A 17,019-nucleotide genomic window follows, 5' to 3' on the forward strand; every position below is an offset into this window, starting at 1 on the left:
AAGTGCAACTATATTGAAAACTAGAACCTCAAAAAGATTTCCTAAAGTGTTTGTTATGGTTCTTCCATTACACAGTGATTTTACTAGATCAAAGTGTGGAAAAATCCAGGGTCCAGTATCGAGCACTGATAAAACTAATATGTAAGCTATTTGTTTCATCTCCAACTCTGACCTGCAGAGCCCTTTGATTTCATTAGAAAATACTGAGTAATATTAATAATCTTTCAGCTGTTCCATTTCTACAGAGTTGATTGTAACGAACAAATGAAAGTCAAGAAATGAAAGCCTTATGTAACTAAAGTGCAGCCACTTCCAATGTAAACCTTAGGAACAAGAAAGAATCTGCGGTACACCTCTTTGAGGCCACGTAGTATAGCAGCTTCATCACAGGTAAAGTACACTGAGATAGAGAGGGAAAGATGAGGATAACTATTTTTCCCTTGCCTTTGCAGTATCAGCAGTGAGTATAACTTTCAAGCGGACACTGTTTGTTGCAAGGAACTCACAGAGCTGCTTAGAGTGTTCAAGCTAGGAAGCACACCCAGTGAAAAAAAAATACACATCAGTGATTAGGTCATGGACTAAGCAGGGACAGCTGTACTGCCTAAGGCACGTGATGCTTCTTTTATGAATTGAGGTTAAAATAGCATGCAATCCCATTTAACAAGTGTGTAGGCACATTGGCTTAAAATTTGAGGAAACTTGGTGAGAATGTGGAGGGACAGAATTTAAGTATTTCATTGATTTAATGAAGTCTCACATTTTATTCATATTTGTTCAGGGACCACAATCCAGAATACCAACATTTGTGAAATAGTAATATTGCTACACAGTCAAGTTGTGGATCCCTGTATTTAAAATCTGTTCTCACCTCTGGACTTACAACACCAACAGATTCTGCTAATGGAGTTAGCAGAGACATTGATGAAATATTCAGTGACTCTTCCTGATCATCATCACTCCCAGCTTCCAGGTTCATACTCATTTCTTTTTTTAGTTTTTCTATGTCTGGTCCATCCTCTTGAAGAACTTCATCAAAAATATCATTTATTACCTTTGAGCTATTCATTTCATCATCCACACTTATCTTAACTTCACATACTGCATCTGAAGAGGAAAAAAAACCCACAGAGATCTCAAGAATATTATTTACAAGCATATCCTGTAGTATGTTAAGGGCACTGGTCTTTACTAGAAGAGGCAATTATATGTTTCAAGTAGTTCTGTGCTGTCTCATTTCTATAACTTCATGAAATAAGTTAAAAATGCATCTGAATAAATCTTAACTTACAAGTGTTTCATCACTTTAGGGCCAGTTTTCTCATTGAAATAAGTTCACAGATCAGCCTTCTTGTGTCGCTTTGAAATCTGAATATCACTATATATTTCTATTTTCCAACTACAATAAAAATTAAACACACCCAAACAAAATCAATAGTTTGGTAGCACTTTAACGAAACATGTAGATGGTATCATGAGCTTCCGTAGGCTGTGCACAGCCCACAAAAACTCACGATACCATCTACATGTTTTGTTAGTCTTTAATGTGCTACCAGAATATTTGTTTAAGTTTTTCCTGTTACAGACTAATTCGGTTACCCCTCTGAAACTAATAAAATTAAAGAAACCCAAGCAATGTTCATATGACTTTGATCTCAAATATATACTTCAATAGCAAGACATTTGCTGAATTAGAAGCCCACTTAACTTGCAGGAAATTGATCGTGTATTGGACAAAATAGCAATCAAGTTCATATATGGCCAATGACGTGTTACAAACCATTTTCTTTCTCTGTAAGTCGCTCAAGTTTTGAGACAGACCCTGCTTTTAGTGGATTCTTTAGCAATCCTTTGTTCTTCAGAGGACTGAGTTTTTCAGTCTCTTCACATTTTGAAGAGCCTAAGAAATTGAGAGAGATAAAAATTACTTCAAGTATGCAGTGGATAGTTCTGATCAATCTGATTCTGAAATTGCTAATTCTTAAATGTTCATAAATCTACAGGTGGAAGCAAAGAATAGTGCACACAATAGTACTTTGTTTTGTTTTTAAATTTTAATCTGAAACATTTTAAATCTTTTGGAGCACTGGGGAAAACTTCTTCCCCCCTAGTCCATGAATGGATAAATGCACTTGGATGGGAGCAATACTGAGACTGCCACTCTGCTCCCAAAGAAGATACAGTAGCCAGCCTACTGCAAGAGGAAACTGGGGATAAAAGTGCACACTGGCCCTAAATGGCTATGTTTGGTACAACAGAACCAGCACAACATCTCTACACACAAAGGTGTAGAGTTGGACTCTGTCCTTTTTTCCCCTCTATTGGGCAGGGCCTCTGAAGTCTCATTCCCTCACTATTAAGTATGTAGTGGACCATCCAATAAGTCTCCCAGGTCCTGCCAGAGTCAAGGAGCCCTCTTTACCTTTGTAGGGGAGGAGGGATATTTGGCTGCTTCAAGACAGCTACAACATTGAAGGAAAGGGGAGGCTTCCTCAGAACAGGTAAACATCCAATTGGGCTCTCTGGGGAACATTATGCTCCCTGGTTTTATTATTCTAGCATGGGTAGTTAACAGCCTTCACACACATTGTGTACATAGAGGGTGGAGGCAAAAAAAGTCAGATTACCATTTTAAGGTCAGTTTTTGAAGTTTTAGTTCACATCTGCCAATCATTTTAAATGTCATTATCTGATTGACAGTCTGTTAAAGAAGCCTAGGTCCAGAAGTGTAATGGTGTTACAGGTCAGGCTCAAGATGCATTGGCAGCATATGGGGAAGTAGTATGCCTATACACTCTGCCCAGTTCTCACCACTGCTGCAGATCCTAAACATTTGTAACAAGGTATTAACATAAATTCCTTTACACCAATACAATTCATATCAACTGAAGAAGGGTGGTTCCCACCTGAAGATTCTGAGGGAGATTTCTCAGATGCTGTGGTCTTTTCTGTGGCTACAAGAGAAATAGCATCTGAACTAGCAAGCTGTGTTGAACTAGCTTGAGCTTGGCTTTCCTGAATAAGAAAAGAGTACATTAGAGTCAGTCTCAGAATGTACTATTATTTGTGGTTTATAAAAACTAAACAAACATTTGAGGCACAAGTTTATTATTTACTCAAATTTTATAAAAATATCAGTGCTTTTGAAGACTAGAAAAATAAAAGTCACAACTATAAGTCTCCTACTCAGATGCAGTGACCCAAGTCAGATTCCAGAAGGGAGAGGGGAGCTTTACAAAAAAGCCACAAAATATTCAGAAGGGCAAATGTTTAATATTGAAAAATAGCACTTAAATTGACAAGAGAGACAAACTTATGTTGAGATATTTAACTCTTAAATTCTAATTAGGAGTGTAACAGGGTAACTAGTTAACAGATAAGCTGACGCTTATTGGTTACAAAAGATGTTAAGAAGCGGGTAGTTTGTTACTAGACAATTAGTCAATAAAGGAAGAAGCGCAGTCACCAGATACAGGAGCTACCCCCACTGCAGCTCTGCAGTTTCAAATGTAGTAAGAGCCTGGTGGGCAGGCAGCACTGCAGTGATGGTGCTGGGATTGGGGTGGGAGAGGGAGGGGAGGGAGAAAATCAGCTTTTTAAGATGGCTCCCCCCAGCACCAGGTCTTGCTTCCCCCTCTCCCCTTGCTGCCTCTTGCAAGCTCATACCATGATTTCTCCTTCCTTTTAAAAGTTGCTAGAGAGAAAGAAGGTACACTAGTAAGGATTATATGAGCCCCTTAGAATAAAGAGTTCTGTTTAGGCCTGTATATGCTTATCCCCAAAACAAAGAATGCAAATAATCCATACTATTACACACTTATCCATGTAGGCTAGGTTTCCTTAAAATTTTTAGATGGTCCTATATTACCATTTTCGTTTCTGGATGTCTGCTTTTTGAATTTTCACCTCTCTCAGCGCTCCACAGATTGCCCTTGTCAAACCGGACACGAATACTAGCAAGTTCTTTTTCACGTTCCTAAGGAGAGAAGAAATCATTGTTATACAAGAACACACCGTAGATTGTAGCTATATATTATGAAGCAGGTTTTTTTGTGTGTGTTGGGGTTTTACTTCCTTACGCTATTGTAGAGCATTGAGAATATTCCTGAAAGTTACAAGCTATTACGATTTAACAAATCATACCTGCTTGAGCTGTTGTGCTAGACTTGCAGTGGAGGATGTTTCATTCTGTTTGAAAAGTCTTTCCTGGATTGTCTTTGTGTTTGGGGTAATAATTGGCGTTCTGTATCCAGTAGTAGTTGTAACAGGACTTTGAGTACTATTCTCTTGAAAGCGTTCTCCAAAACGTTCCAGAAAGGGTTTGATTCCTGACCCTCCTATAAAAGCAGTACTTTTAGCTTGAGTCAAACATTTAATAATTTTTAGACCGACACATTAGTTGCTTTCTTGTAAAGCTCTCAGTGTTTTTCATACCTTACTACAGTATCTTTTGAACAGCATTTAATTGTTGCTCTCACTCTAAATAGAAAACTAATTGATTTGCACCACTGTAATGTCCAAGTTAAGAAATACCTCATTTCAAATACAAAGGTCTCTCAACTGATAGTTAAAATTAGCTTGCTTCCTCACCTACTCTCCAGGAACCAAGTCTCAAGTCAGCACAAAGTAGGGATGTTAGTGTGTAATTGTTTACACGATTAAGCAATAAGCCTGGACTCAGGGGTTAGTCCTAACGACTACATGCCTCCTCCCCTTGCTGCTCCTATCAGTGGTTACACTTTTACAAAAATAAACATTTGCTAACATCCCTAGTACAAAGTGGCACTCAAACAGTTGTGAAATACAGAGTGGAGGTACTGTTTGGCATTTATCTTACTTAAAAACAGACAGACAATCTATACTATTATACCCAACATACTAAGTGAGTCTTAAACAAAAGCTTAGTGAAGCAAAACTGCAGCGCCAACCTTAGGGTAAAAAAGGAATAAAGTTCAGTTTTGCCATTCCAGCTCTGTTCTTTGTACAGTTCATCAGCTAGGTAGCTGTTTATGATTATTTTCAAGTAATCTTCCTTGAACTTCTAGTATCACAATATTAAGAGTAAACTAGCAGAGCTCTCAACTCCTTTTGTACACATATATCTTTTGAAACCAGGGAATGAAAGTTTCATACTTTACACAAGTTAAAGCATTAAACTCAACACCTCATTGGCCCATATGTAGCAAGAACCTATAGGATTAAATAATTTGGAAAAAAAAAATCACTAATGTCCCAACTTGACTAGTGAGACATGTATTAGAAACACATGCAGTATATTTGAAGAATATTGTATAACCTTCATAAAAGTTATTCTGCACAGTTACAGGTCAGTGATTGTGTTCTATATATTCCATAGTGGAGGGTTACTGAAGCTCCTCGAGGAACTAGAAACATTGGGGGTAATTCTTGCAAACAGGTCCAGAAAAGTACCATCTTTGGGATGGTTTGCATACACTGATTTGGGACAGACACTGATTTGGGACAGACTCAAAAGACACAGGAAACAAAAAACAATCTGGAGGTATAAATAGCCAGCTGGAATGGATTCAATTCATTTGATTCTAATGGTCAAGGGTGCTGCAAACCTAAACCTAAAACACTGCTTATCTCTATGTAGAGTGGGGATTGTTAGAGGCTTGAGATCTGCGAGAGCTTTCCTCCAGAAGGCCATAAAGAGGGTTCAAAAAACACCAAAACTGACACCTGGGTTTAAAGAGACTTGAAATATTCTTTATCTATAAAGTTAGTTCAGAGTTTTAAATGGTATCAGTGGAAGCTACTAAAAATATGTTCAGAGAACAAGGAGAACATGGAAGCTACATTTATGGAGGTTCTTATAAATTATCAGTAAGATGATTGGTTAGAATTCTATTAGAACGTTACAAGAAACTTCAATCCAGGATATAGACAGCTAACCATTGCATGGTGTAGATCAGCATTAGCTGCTAATCATAGTTTCAAACCTGGGTTTGGAGGGGGGGGGAAATTAGTACAGTTTGTTGGAAATATTTATAAGTTATATATAAAACTTAAGGTAATGGTTAAAAAGCAACAATATCACTCATTGCTTTAACAAAAACAAAAAACACAGAACAGTTCCTTACCTGGTGTTGTAGGCTTATTCTTATGTTCAAGTTGTGTATACGTTATTTTGATTGGTTCTTCTTTGGGCTGAGCTGGCTGAGATAAGATTGTTTTCTGTGGACTGCAGGGTTTCTTTTTTAATGGTTGTTGTACCTCAGATTCCTTAGGATTGGCAACTCTAGAGGATTTTGCTAAGTCATCATTTGATCCCTAAACAGGAAAAGAAATATACTTTGAATATGACCATAGATAAACATGAGACCACACATTCTTCACAAACCAGAAAAAGCTATATTAAGAAATTTTGCACATAACACTGTTTGAAATCTGAACTCCCTTATTTCCCAAGAGAACAAGAGAAAAGGCACAAGTTACACAATGGCTTTAAAGCATTAGATCCAATATATCAGTTTTTCAATATCTGACTCCATATTTTTGCTATCTGTTGCACATGTTCTTGAATATTCGTCTATCCTTAAATTCTAACTTCAGTAAAACAGTACAAGTTCATGAATGGGATAGTTTTTGTAACAGATACTACTAAGTTTCTGATGTCTGACTTGCATTTTACAAAAATGTATAGCTGAGAGTCATGATTAGCCACATGAATAACTAATTTCTAAAAGCAAGACCCTCGTAATTCCAACTTGTCAAGTTAACTTAGGGAGTGTGTCACTCTTATAAATCCCCATTTGGGACTAAAAAGGAGTGCAATGCACTTAGATTTGGTAGTCACTGCTCCCTTCTCTTGCTCATATGGTCCATCTTAATTTTGCAATGAAAAGATTATGATGATTCTTTTAAAGTATCAGATGATTAGTGAAATTATAATTAGCATTACTTTTTTAAAACTGCTATGATTACTTGTACACTAACATACAGATTAGACATGGATGGGATAACATCCATCTCACAAAAAAACCAAAACCCACATCAGGTTAGTTAAATTTGATCACTCACCAATATTTCAGAGGTTGCTGGTTTATTTACAGACACCTCAATAATTCTTTGAGAACAGGATGCCGCTTCCTGCTTTACACTGCCACTATTGATTCGAGCAGATGCTTCACTTGTAGTGGACAATTTGGATAAACAAGTAGTGCCAGGCTGTTCTTGTGTATTGTTTTGCTTTGCAGATGGATGACTTAGATCATTTTCCCAGGAACCAATTGTAGCAGCAAGGTTAGCTAAACGGCCTCTTCTCCCAATTGGGGTATCACTTTGCAGAGATGGCTGTTTGGGTGGGGAAACAATCCGTTCTTTTGACAGAAGGGGAGGACTTTCAGATGGATCTGAAAATTAAGATAAGAGCTACATGAACTTTTTGAAATATTAGGACACTAGGAAGAGTCAACCTTTTGCACCAGTTACTGTGTGTGTTTATTTTTAAAAGTAGTTATAAAGTCCACATTCAGCTCATTTACAACTGTTACTAGTTAGGTTATTTTGCCAAGATGTTGGCAGATTATTTCACAAAATCCCAAGAAATGTAAGATTTCTAAAAACTGATTACACCAATTTTACAATGATGTAAAAAAAATAAAAAACAGAAGAATGATACATTGTACAGAAGGCGTATTCTAAATGATTTCCCATTCTTTTGGGCACCTGTTTCTTTTCCCACGATATTCATAACATTACGAAAAAAATATATAAAAGTCAGGACTTGAAATAAATCCTGTATTAGGAACAATCACTAAGTCTGTTGTGTTTGTTTACACCACTGTCACAACAAATGGTTTAATTTTTAAATTATACCAAGCAGAACATACCATTATCATCCCAGCAGCGTCGTTGTTGTGCCAATTTCTGCATACGTGTTTTGACTGTAAGGGCTTCAGGTACTTCAGTTTTCAAGTTCTGTTCTTCCTTCTTAACAAGCACTGGAACAGGCTGAACTGAGGGAGCCCTGTTATTTCCAGTTGCTTGTGGCTGTGCAGTCATCTCAGGAGGAAGATACTTCATGGAAGTTGAATTAACTGGTTGTCTATTCTCTGAGCTAGAAACTGGACCCTCCATGCTGGCAGAACAGAGCCTTTTTGATGGGGATGGCTTTGTACTAGGTTGCACTGTAAAAAGTTAAAAATATATGAACCACAGTCAATTAGCAGCTATCATCTTCACAGCCTGAAGTTAAAAGTACTGAAGTTATATCGCCTTGCTGAAAGAGCTTTTTAGTTTTTAAGCTCACCATTGTGTCTTTTTTAAAAATCAAACTTTTACATAAAAGCAATGGGGAAAACAGGTGCCCAATTTTTACATCCATCATCAATTCTTGATTAAAGAATGTAGAGTTTAAAGGGACAAAGTGTTTCCGTATTACTAACTAAGAAGAGTCACTTTCATGGCAATGATTTGTTTAAACTATTAAGTGAGGTCTAAATAACTAAATTAGTGATTTGTAAGACATTTGCCACCAGCTTAAAGGCTAGACACATTTTGGTCCCAATGGAAAAGGCAAACAATAGCATCTCTTACTGTTAAGTTTTGAAAGAAGAGGGTTAAACTTTGATGCTAAAAAAGTAGCATTTTTTAGTCAAAGTAGTATGCAAGAAAAGAAATGAATGGGAATTTTCACATAGGAACAATGAGCCATATGATTTAAGAGGTTTTTTATTTTTGCACCACTCTGATGCAAGATACCTTCTTCATCAGGCAAAGGTGATTGGTTATTCGTTTCTGACAAAGGTTCTCTAGTTCTCTTTGTCTGCATTGTGGGCCTCATCCCTGCTGTAGGTCGCTCAGCCATTTTCTTCTGTAAGTTCTCTCGCCTGGCACGAGTACGTTCAAGAAGTTTCTAAATGTTTAGAAAGGCACAGATTATTACATACTTCCGTATTCTGTTGTAATTTCTTCTTTATTAGTAACATGAATTTCCTGAAACACTGACTTTTTAAAGTTAACTTTCAGTTCCATGTTTCTATTGTCCTACAACTGGAGGTCCCCAAACAATTTGGGAGACACAGTGGGCTGCACAGATGGTGGCATGAGTGGGCCACCAGGTCCTGCTCAGATCCCAGCTCTGCACTCAGCATCTGCCCTTGACTGCAGCCTGGCCACAGTTCACAGCTAGACACACCCACACCTCAGCCCCAAACTGAAGCCTCCTTAGTCCCTGTCCGTCCACCCACCCACCCACCCACGATTTCCGCTATGGAAGCAAAAAATTATACATCTCCAAAGTTGGATTTCCTGCACCACTATACTTTTAAATGAAGAAATTCATAAGTAGTGACCATGAATAATAGTGAGTTTGTGACAACTGACTTCTAAACTACTAGATGACAGTAACATTGCTAAAGACAAAGTTTTTGGTTAGTAGTTTGGTGAGGGCCTTTACCGGGTGATACTTACCAGGTAATGGTTAACTGTTGCTCAGGAGCCAGCTAGAACCCCCCGACCCAGGGAGACAATGGCCAGCCCCCAGCAGTGGCACTAGGAGTGGGAAACCTGGGGGCTGCTCAAGCTGGGCTGTAGTGGTCCTTCGCCCAGACCCCACATAGTTGGTTAACTGATTAATAGGGATTTTACATCTTTGGGGAGTTTGGAGGGCAGTGTCTTGTGTGGATTTTTTTTAAACCAAATTGCCAAAATTGGCATACATGCCAGTTGCATTGCATATGTGCATTCTCTACCACAGTGACTCAACACTTCCAAACTACCATACCCCTTTCAGAACTTGCACACTCCCAACTGCCACCTCATTTAAAAACTACTTGCTTACAACATCAGACATAAAAATACAAGAGTGCTATAGCACACTATTACTGAAAAATTGTTTCTTCTTACTATATAAATAAATCGTTGAATATAAATATTATATTTACATTTCAGTGTATAGCATATACAGCAGTATAAACAAGTCATTTCTGTATGAAATGTTAGTTTCTACTGCCTTCACTAGTCCTTTCTAAGTAGCCTGTTGTAAAACTAAGAGGATATCTAAAGGAGTTGATGTACCCCTAGGGCTACACATACTCCTGGTGGAGAATCATTGCTGTTAAGCAGCCTTTCTAGCTGACTGAAGTGCACTATTAACATGTTCTGAAGCAAACATGGTGAAAGGGATATAGGGACTAGAACAAGGTTGGTCAATAATTTTTGCTGGGGGCCAGACCAAGGAATTTGATAAATGATCAAGGACTACACTCTTCCTTGATATTAATGGAGGATGCTCAGGGTCTAGGATAGAGATTGGGCGAAGGAAGGGGTTGTGAATTCCGGAAGGAAAAGAGTATGCAGAATCCGAGAAGAGGGATGTAGGGGGGAGGGGGAAAGGGGTTAGAGAGCTAGGTTCAGGCTCCAGCCAGGAGGCGCTTACCTTAGGCACCACCCAAACAGCAGCCCAGCAGGACCCTGGGGCAGGGGGCCCATGTGCTCTCTGTATGCCATGTGCCCTTGGGGGAGCACTCTGCACATTGACTATGCTACAAGCATACCCCAGGCAGCTCCAACTGGCCCAATCATGGGGAGCTGTGAGACTGTACTGGTAGCAGGGGCAACATGCAAAGACACCGCCTATCTCGAACATGCAGAGAGCTCATGACCCCCACAGCTAGTCATTTTGAACAGCTGGTGGAAGGAGGGAGCGCACACAATAGGCCAGGATAAGGATGTTGAATTGCAGTTATCTGGCTAATCGTGTTGTCGATACAATTTGTATTGACTATATGATTAGTCGATAAGGTTCGCTCTGTAGAACCACAGTGGGGGTAGCTCCCATAGCCAGCTTGAGCTGGGACTGAGCAGCCCCAGCTTCTGCCAACTTTGGGAGTCACCCACACAGCAGCTCTGTATGTTAACTGTAGTAAGAGCTGTTGGACTCTTACTATATTTAAAATGCAGAGGCACAGCGTCCTGGACCAGCATGAGCCGGGACTTCTTGGTCCTGGCTTGTGCCAAGTCCAGCAGTCCCAAGGGAGGGGGAAGCAACTAGTCAACAAGCTTGCTGACTATCCAATAAGAATTTGCTTATCAGGTTGTCATCTAGTCCCTCACATCCCTAGTGCACTTCAGGCTAAAAGCGTAATGGCTGAAAGTGTAACTAGGTTAAAAAACATTAGAAGTTTAGGCAGGATGTGTCCATAAATTACTATTAGTCAAGATGTTCAGAGATGCAATCCCAAGTACAGGGTGTCCCCTAAGACAGAGGGTACGTCTAGACTACATGCCTCTGGCGACAGAGGCATGTAGATTAGGCTACCCGACAGAGTAAAATGAAGCGGCGATTTAAATAATCGCCGCTTCATTTAAATTTACATGGCTGCCGCGTTGAGCCGACAAACAGCTGATCAGCCGTTTGCCGGCTCAGCGCGATAGTCTGGACGCTCCCCTGCCGACATCAAAGGGAGTTGTCGACAACCCAGGTATGCCTCATCCCAGGAGGCATACCTGGGTTGTCGACAACTCCCTTTGATGTCGGCAGGGGAGCGTCCAGACTATCGCGCTGAGCCGACAAACGGCTGATCAGCTGTTTGTCGGCTCAACGCGGCAGCCATGTAAATTTAAATGAAGCGGCGATTATTTAAATCGCCGCTTCATTTTACTCTGTCGGGTAGCCTAATCTACATGCCTCTGTCGCCAGAGGCATGTAGTCTAGACGTACCCTTACTGCCAGATGCTGGGACTAGACAAAAGAGGATGGAACATTTGATAATTGCCCTGTTCTGTTTATTCACTTTGAAGCACCTGGCAGTGGCCAATGTCAGAAGACGGGGTACATGGCTATATGAACCATTGGGCTAACCAACTATGGCCATTCTTATGTTCTTGTTCTAGAATTAACGGAATGTCAATCTCAGCAATAGTGTGTGAAAGCAAAATGCTGACTCTAAGTGTCTGTTACTAATAAAGGAGGAAATCCACATGGAGCCAGGAATGCCTGGATTGACAAATTGCATGTCAATTTTGGATGCTACCTTGTTCTCTTGCTCTACCCCACTTCCACCAACAACAAAAAATAAGTGCACAGGGATACATATGTGGAAGAAAGTTTTCAGATGCAAAGACTAAATTAGAAATATGCAGCAAAGGAATAGTTAAACAGCACGTGTAAAGTAAGACTGAGTTATTCAAATACACATCCACATTCCAATCTGTTCCGTTAGACCAGCATGAGCTGTTTCAGTTACTGCAGCTAGGATGTCATTTAACAAGAATGTGCACCTCCATTCTTGAACTCAAACTTTTGTCAGTTTGCAGCATGCTCAAGTTTTCCAAGTAACCGTTATAATTCAAATTCTGCTCTTAGACATGATGAATAAGCAACACTTGGAAGTAACCTTTAGAGTTAGTTTTGAAGACCACTGTCTTGGGAGGGAGAGGGTGTCTTACTGTAACCTGTAAGAGTTTTTGCCAACAGCTAGAAGTTTAATTAGAATGTTTGTAGTTTTTTGTACTTGCCGTAACAACATACTTACTAAATATATAATAAACTAAACTTATATACAGGCCATTCATCATCTATTATTGTGCCTTAATAGCAAAAACAAGTGTAGAGCTCTAAGTTATCCCACCACCACAGTCAAATATTGTTAAGGGCTAGGGATGTTAGTGTTAGTTTAATCGATAAGCCTACACTTATCAGCTAATCCAAACGACTACATGCACTATCCCCTTGCTGACTCTGTATGAGACAGAGCAAGGAGGAAGGGGGAGAGGTGGGAGCCAGTAACTATGAGGAGCCAGTTTTTAAGTCAGCTCCTCGCACATGCTGGTTCCTGTGGAACTGCCTGCCCCTACTTACTCCGCTCCTCCTGCTACCCTCCACAAAGGCAGCTGCACAGGGACAGGTGGGAGCCGCTGCTCAAGAGGAGTCAGCTTAAAAACCAGCTCCTCACAAGCACTAGAACCCGCTGAGCTGCCTGCCCTCCCTCTCACTGCAGTCTCTTTATCAGAGGCAACAGCATGGGTGGGGGGGGGGGGGGGCAAGGAGCCAGGCAGGCTGCCGAAGCAGCCTCTGTCTGCAGGGAGAAGAGGCAACAGCGGGAAGGGTGGGGGTAGCAGGGCTCCCCAGGAGTCAGGGCAGGGAGTGCACTGTCTGATGGTCTTCCCCCCCCCCCCCATCAGCGAGTATTTTAGTAATTTTTTTTTGCTGCTACATGATTACTAAAATAAACGTTATCTAACATCCCTATTAAGAGCAAATGCCTATTGGATTGTCAACTAATCTTTAACACCTCTAGTGTGGACAGCACACTTTGTCAGTCCAAAACACTCTCTCACCAATAAAACTACAACCCCTCATTGGGAATGGTTCTATTTTGTTGACAGGAGAGCTCTCTCCTGCCATCAGAAAGTGGCTACTCTACATACCTTAGAGTAGCACAGCTGTAGCAACACAGCTCTGCCAATCTAAGGTATGCAATCTGAACATAGCATAAGGCCGTGGTCCCCAACACGGTGCCCGTGGGTGCCATGGCGCCCGTGGGGGCATTTCCATGCGCCCGCCAGGTGCTCGGGGCTGGCCTGGCACCGGGCGCATGGCGGGGGGAGCGCCGGCCCCGGGCGCGCGGTGCTTGGCGGGAGGAGCGCCGGCCCCGGGCATGCAGCTATGGGGGGGGGGGGCCGCCCCCAGGGCGCAAGTGTCCCCGCCCCCTGGCACCCGGCAGGCGAACGGCCACGCCCCCGGCGCCAGACAACCTCGAAAGGTTGGGGACCACTGGCATAAGGCTTTAAAGAGATAATTATTCAACTAATGTATCTGAAATACTAAGCAGATAGCACTTAGTATTTAATTTTAGTTCAAGAATAATTGTGTTAGGTTTGAAGGCTTACCAATATAAGAATATCATACTCCCGCCTTCCAGAAATGGTGGGATCAGTTCCTCCAAAAAGTTACTTGACCTAACAGCCCCAGCTTGTTCTCAAAATTCAGTTAGGGTACATCTAGATGACCTTCTTTTTCGAAAGGAGATATGCAAATTTGGTGCTAATTTCCATATTTCTTTCCATGTCTTCTTCTGATCGAAAGTGTTTTCATTCAAAAGAGAAAGTAGTTTAGATGGGGGGGGTTTCGAAAGATCCCCCCTTTTTCAAAAGAACCCTTTTTAAAAAATGAGGTATATGGAGTTTTCGAAAAAGGGGGGGGATCTTTTGAAAAAACTTGTTCTAAATTGCTTTCATTTAAAAAAAGACACTTTGAAAGAGCAATCGTAAGAAGATATGCAAATTCAGCACAAATTTGAATATCTCCTTTCGAAAAAAGAACGTAGTCTAGATGTACCCTCAGTATACAAGATGCTTGTGTGCATACAAGGGATGTCAATTAAGGTACTCTGAACTGTATCAGAGGCAGCAAGGAGTGCGGGGGAGCCAGTGACTATGGGGAGCCAGCTTTTAAGCCAGCTCCTCACATATGCTGGATCAGTCTGCCCCTCAACCTGCCGCACTGCTGCCTATGATAGAGACAGAGCAGCACTGAGGATAAAGGGGGCAGGCGGAACTCGGTACACAGGGAAAGTCAACTTTCAAGCCAGCTCCCCATGCACATCAGCTCCCACGCGCTGCCTCTCACACTCCTTGCTGCCTCCTATAGAGGGAGCAGGGGGGCAAGCAGGAGCCAATACACATGGGAAGCTGTTGCCTGTCTTCCTCCCCCCCCCCCCCCGCAAAACTCCCTCATTGCTGCCTCTTGAGCTTGGACCCCCTATGAACAGAGGTGGTGTTTGTGGTGGCAAGGGCTTCCCAAGAGTGGAGTTAAACCGTCCTGGCTGTCGACCCTTCCCCTGGGGACTATCGAATAGTCATGTAACCGCAAAAATGTGATGTGGTTACATGATTATTCAGTTAATCGCTATCTAAGATGCCTAGTGCACAATGGAGTACCTCCCAGCATGCAGAACAATTTTAAAGTCAGTCCAGTAGTTTCTGTTTGAAAAGGAATTTAAGACGTGTCTCATCAGGTCACCCGCTACCAATTAAGGAAGTGATATTAAGTTGTTTATATATAAACCAAATCTGACCTGCAGAGGCTAGATTAACTCTGTTTTAACATAAACTGAGGGCACAGATACAGTTTATGCTCCAATTTAGTTAATTCAGTGCTACTTCTTTGTGCAAGTTCTCAAATCATTTAAATTAAATCTCTTCAAAACACTCAGCTACTATTCAACCAGTTTAAGAGTACACATGGAAAGGGGTTGCTATAACTTAATTAAAAGCAGGACAGAATTTTTTTTAATCTCAGTTACATCAGTGCATGAGCTTTTTAGACCAGCCTCACTTGAGAATTTTATTATAGCAAATATCTAATAATGTGTTCATTTTGAATATATATATATATATATATATATATATATATATATATATATATATACACACACACACACACACACACACACACAAATTGATGAAAAGGTAAATTAGACTTCTTGACACCATTAGAATTCAATACAACATATTACAAACACACACAACTCAGCTCCACATTGGTAGAGCCCTGCAAATCTGCAAATACCCACTTTACATCCACGGGTATCCACATGAACAGACGTGGATGTCCATGACTCACTTTGAGGATCCAGATTCAGGTACAAATTTTGTACCTGGAACCCTGCAAATTTGCAGATATCCACGGATGTCCCTACAGGTATCCGCAGCTCTTTTTCACAGATACAGATACACATTTCGTACCCATGCAGGGCTCTACACTTTGGTACCTCTGAGTCATCTCTTTGGAATTAGAACATCAATTCTTCACAATTATCATCTTCAGCAGTCACATGGTTAGAACCGTTCCCACCACCATAGGGACTCAAGACTGTTCAGCCCCGCTCAGCTGGCCTTGACTTGCACGTCTTGTGCATTCAGAAGTGACAGACACCTCAGCTCAGCCACCTCTAAACCAATCATTTCCGAAGCAGCAGCACTGACCCTGTCACGCTCACGCCAGGAAAGGGAGACGCAGCGCCAGGCTGGCTACATGGGCTTAGACCCCGCGACAGGGGAGCGCCGCGCCCGACAGGCCTTTGATCCCGGCCGGGCCCCCGGCGCGCACCCTACGCGCGGGCGGCAAACACCGCAGCGCCGCCGAGCCCAGACGGGGTCATGGGCACCCCCAGCCGCGCAAGGAGTGACAGCGCCCGGGGCAGGGGCGTGGCGCGTTATCGGGCTTTGATGCGGGAGTTGCGCGGCGGGGGTGGGAGCCCCCCTACTGGAAACACCCCCCCTCACCCCCCCCCCACCCACACACCCTCCGGCCACGGCCAGCCCCGCACTGGGCAGCTCGCAGCCCCGGAGCTGCCGGAAGCGCAACGTGCCCGGCTGGGGCGAGGACAAAAGCAGCTCGCCCCGCGCTCACTGAGCCCCGATCCCCCCTTCCCTGAGCGTCTCTCGCCCGGCGCCCCCTTCCCTGCCGCCACCTCCCCACGGGGCTGACACCCCCAGCACCGGCTCCCAAGCAGGGAGGGAGCGGCCGTGACGAGCCCCGTGACAGTCTCGCTATAGGGGAGGGGGACCAGCCGCTCGCCTCGGTGAAAGGATCCATCGCTGCTGCTGCTGCTGCTGCCGCCCCGCGCCCGCTGTCCCTTCTTCTTCGCGCTGCTCCGGGAGTGGCACTGACTAAAACCACCGCCCCCCCCAACCGCTCTTCGGAGTTTGAATTTCAGCGCCCGCCTCCACTGCGCACGCGCCACGGCCGACCATTCCGCCCCCTAAGGCCAGCCAGCGCGGTCACGTGATAGCCGGCACCAGGAAGGGAAGCCAACCGACGCCGCCTCTTTGCGCCTGTGCACGCAGCCCAACGCAACCCGCCTATTTGAATCGCGGTGCTCGCGGCTTGTCCGCTAGGGGAAAAGGGGCGGGATAAAAGCTGCGATTGACATGGGCACGGACCATTCGGTGGACAATGAGCGCGCCCATTCACCGGAGGGGCGAACGCCATGTAAGAGAGAGAGCACTGCATCCCTTTCTCCCCCCCACCTGCCCGGCGTAGTG

The 17,019-nt window shown here is 42.8% G+C and overlaps 1 protein-coding gene across 2 annotated transcripts in view; it reads right to left on the reverse strand.

The window, feature by feature from the left end:
- The window catches only part of ANLN (anillin, actin binding protein), a 56,243-nt gene extending 39,432 nt beyond the window's left edge, over nucleotides 1-16,811 (reverse strand). Inside the window, exons 1-10 of one of the 2 annotated variants that reach the window (XM_075921746.2) lie at nucleotides 16,553-16,811; nucleotides 8,728-8,881; nucleotides 7,857-8,153; nucleotides 7,045-7,376; nucleotides 6,105-6,294; nucleotides 4,144-4,337; nucleotides 3,869-3,976; nucleotides 2,907-3,015; nucleotides 1,781-1,900; nucleotides 872-1,107 (exon numbers count right to left, since the gene is read on the reverse strand). In XM_075921746.2, coding sequence (XP_075777861.2) covers nucleotides 872-1,107; nucleotides 1,781-1,900; nucleotides 2,907-3,015; nucleotides 3,869-3,976; nucleotides 4,144-4,337; nucleotides 6,105-6,294; nucleotides 7,045-7,376; nucleotides 7,857-8,153; nucleotides 8,728-8,881; nucleotides 16,553-16,570 — 1,758 coding nt within the window. In that variant the 5' untranslated portion in view covers nucleotides 16,571-16,811. The remainder of the gene's footprint in view (nucleotides 1-871; nucleotides 1,108-1,780; nucleotides 1,901-2,906; nucleotides 3,016-3,868; nucleotides 3,977-4,143; nucleotides 4,338-6,104; nucleotides 6,295-7,044; nucleotides 7,377-7,856; nucleotides 8,154-8,727; nucleotides 8,882-16,552) is intronic. The other variant, XM_075921747.2, reaches the window with a different exon arrangement.
- Between the last annotated feature and the right edge of the window lie 208 nt (nucleotides 16,812-17,019).

The sequence above is a fragment of the Pelodiscus sinensis genome, chromosome 2 (assembly GCF_052426305.1).
Source record: "Pelodiscus sinensis isolate ZL-2025 chromosome 2, ASM5242630v1, whole genome shotgun sequence".
Classification (NCBI taxonomy): Eukaryota; Metazoa; Chordata; order Testudines; family Trionychidae; genus Pelodiscus; species Pelodiscus sinensis.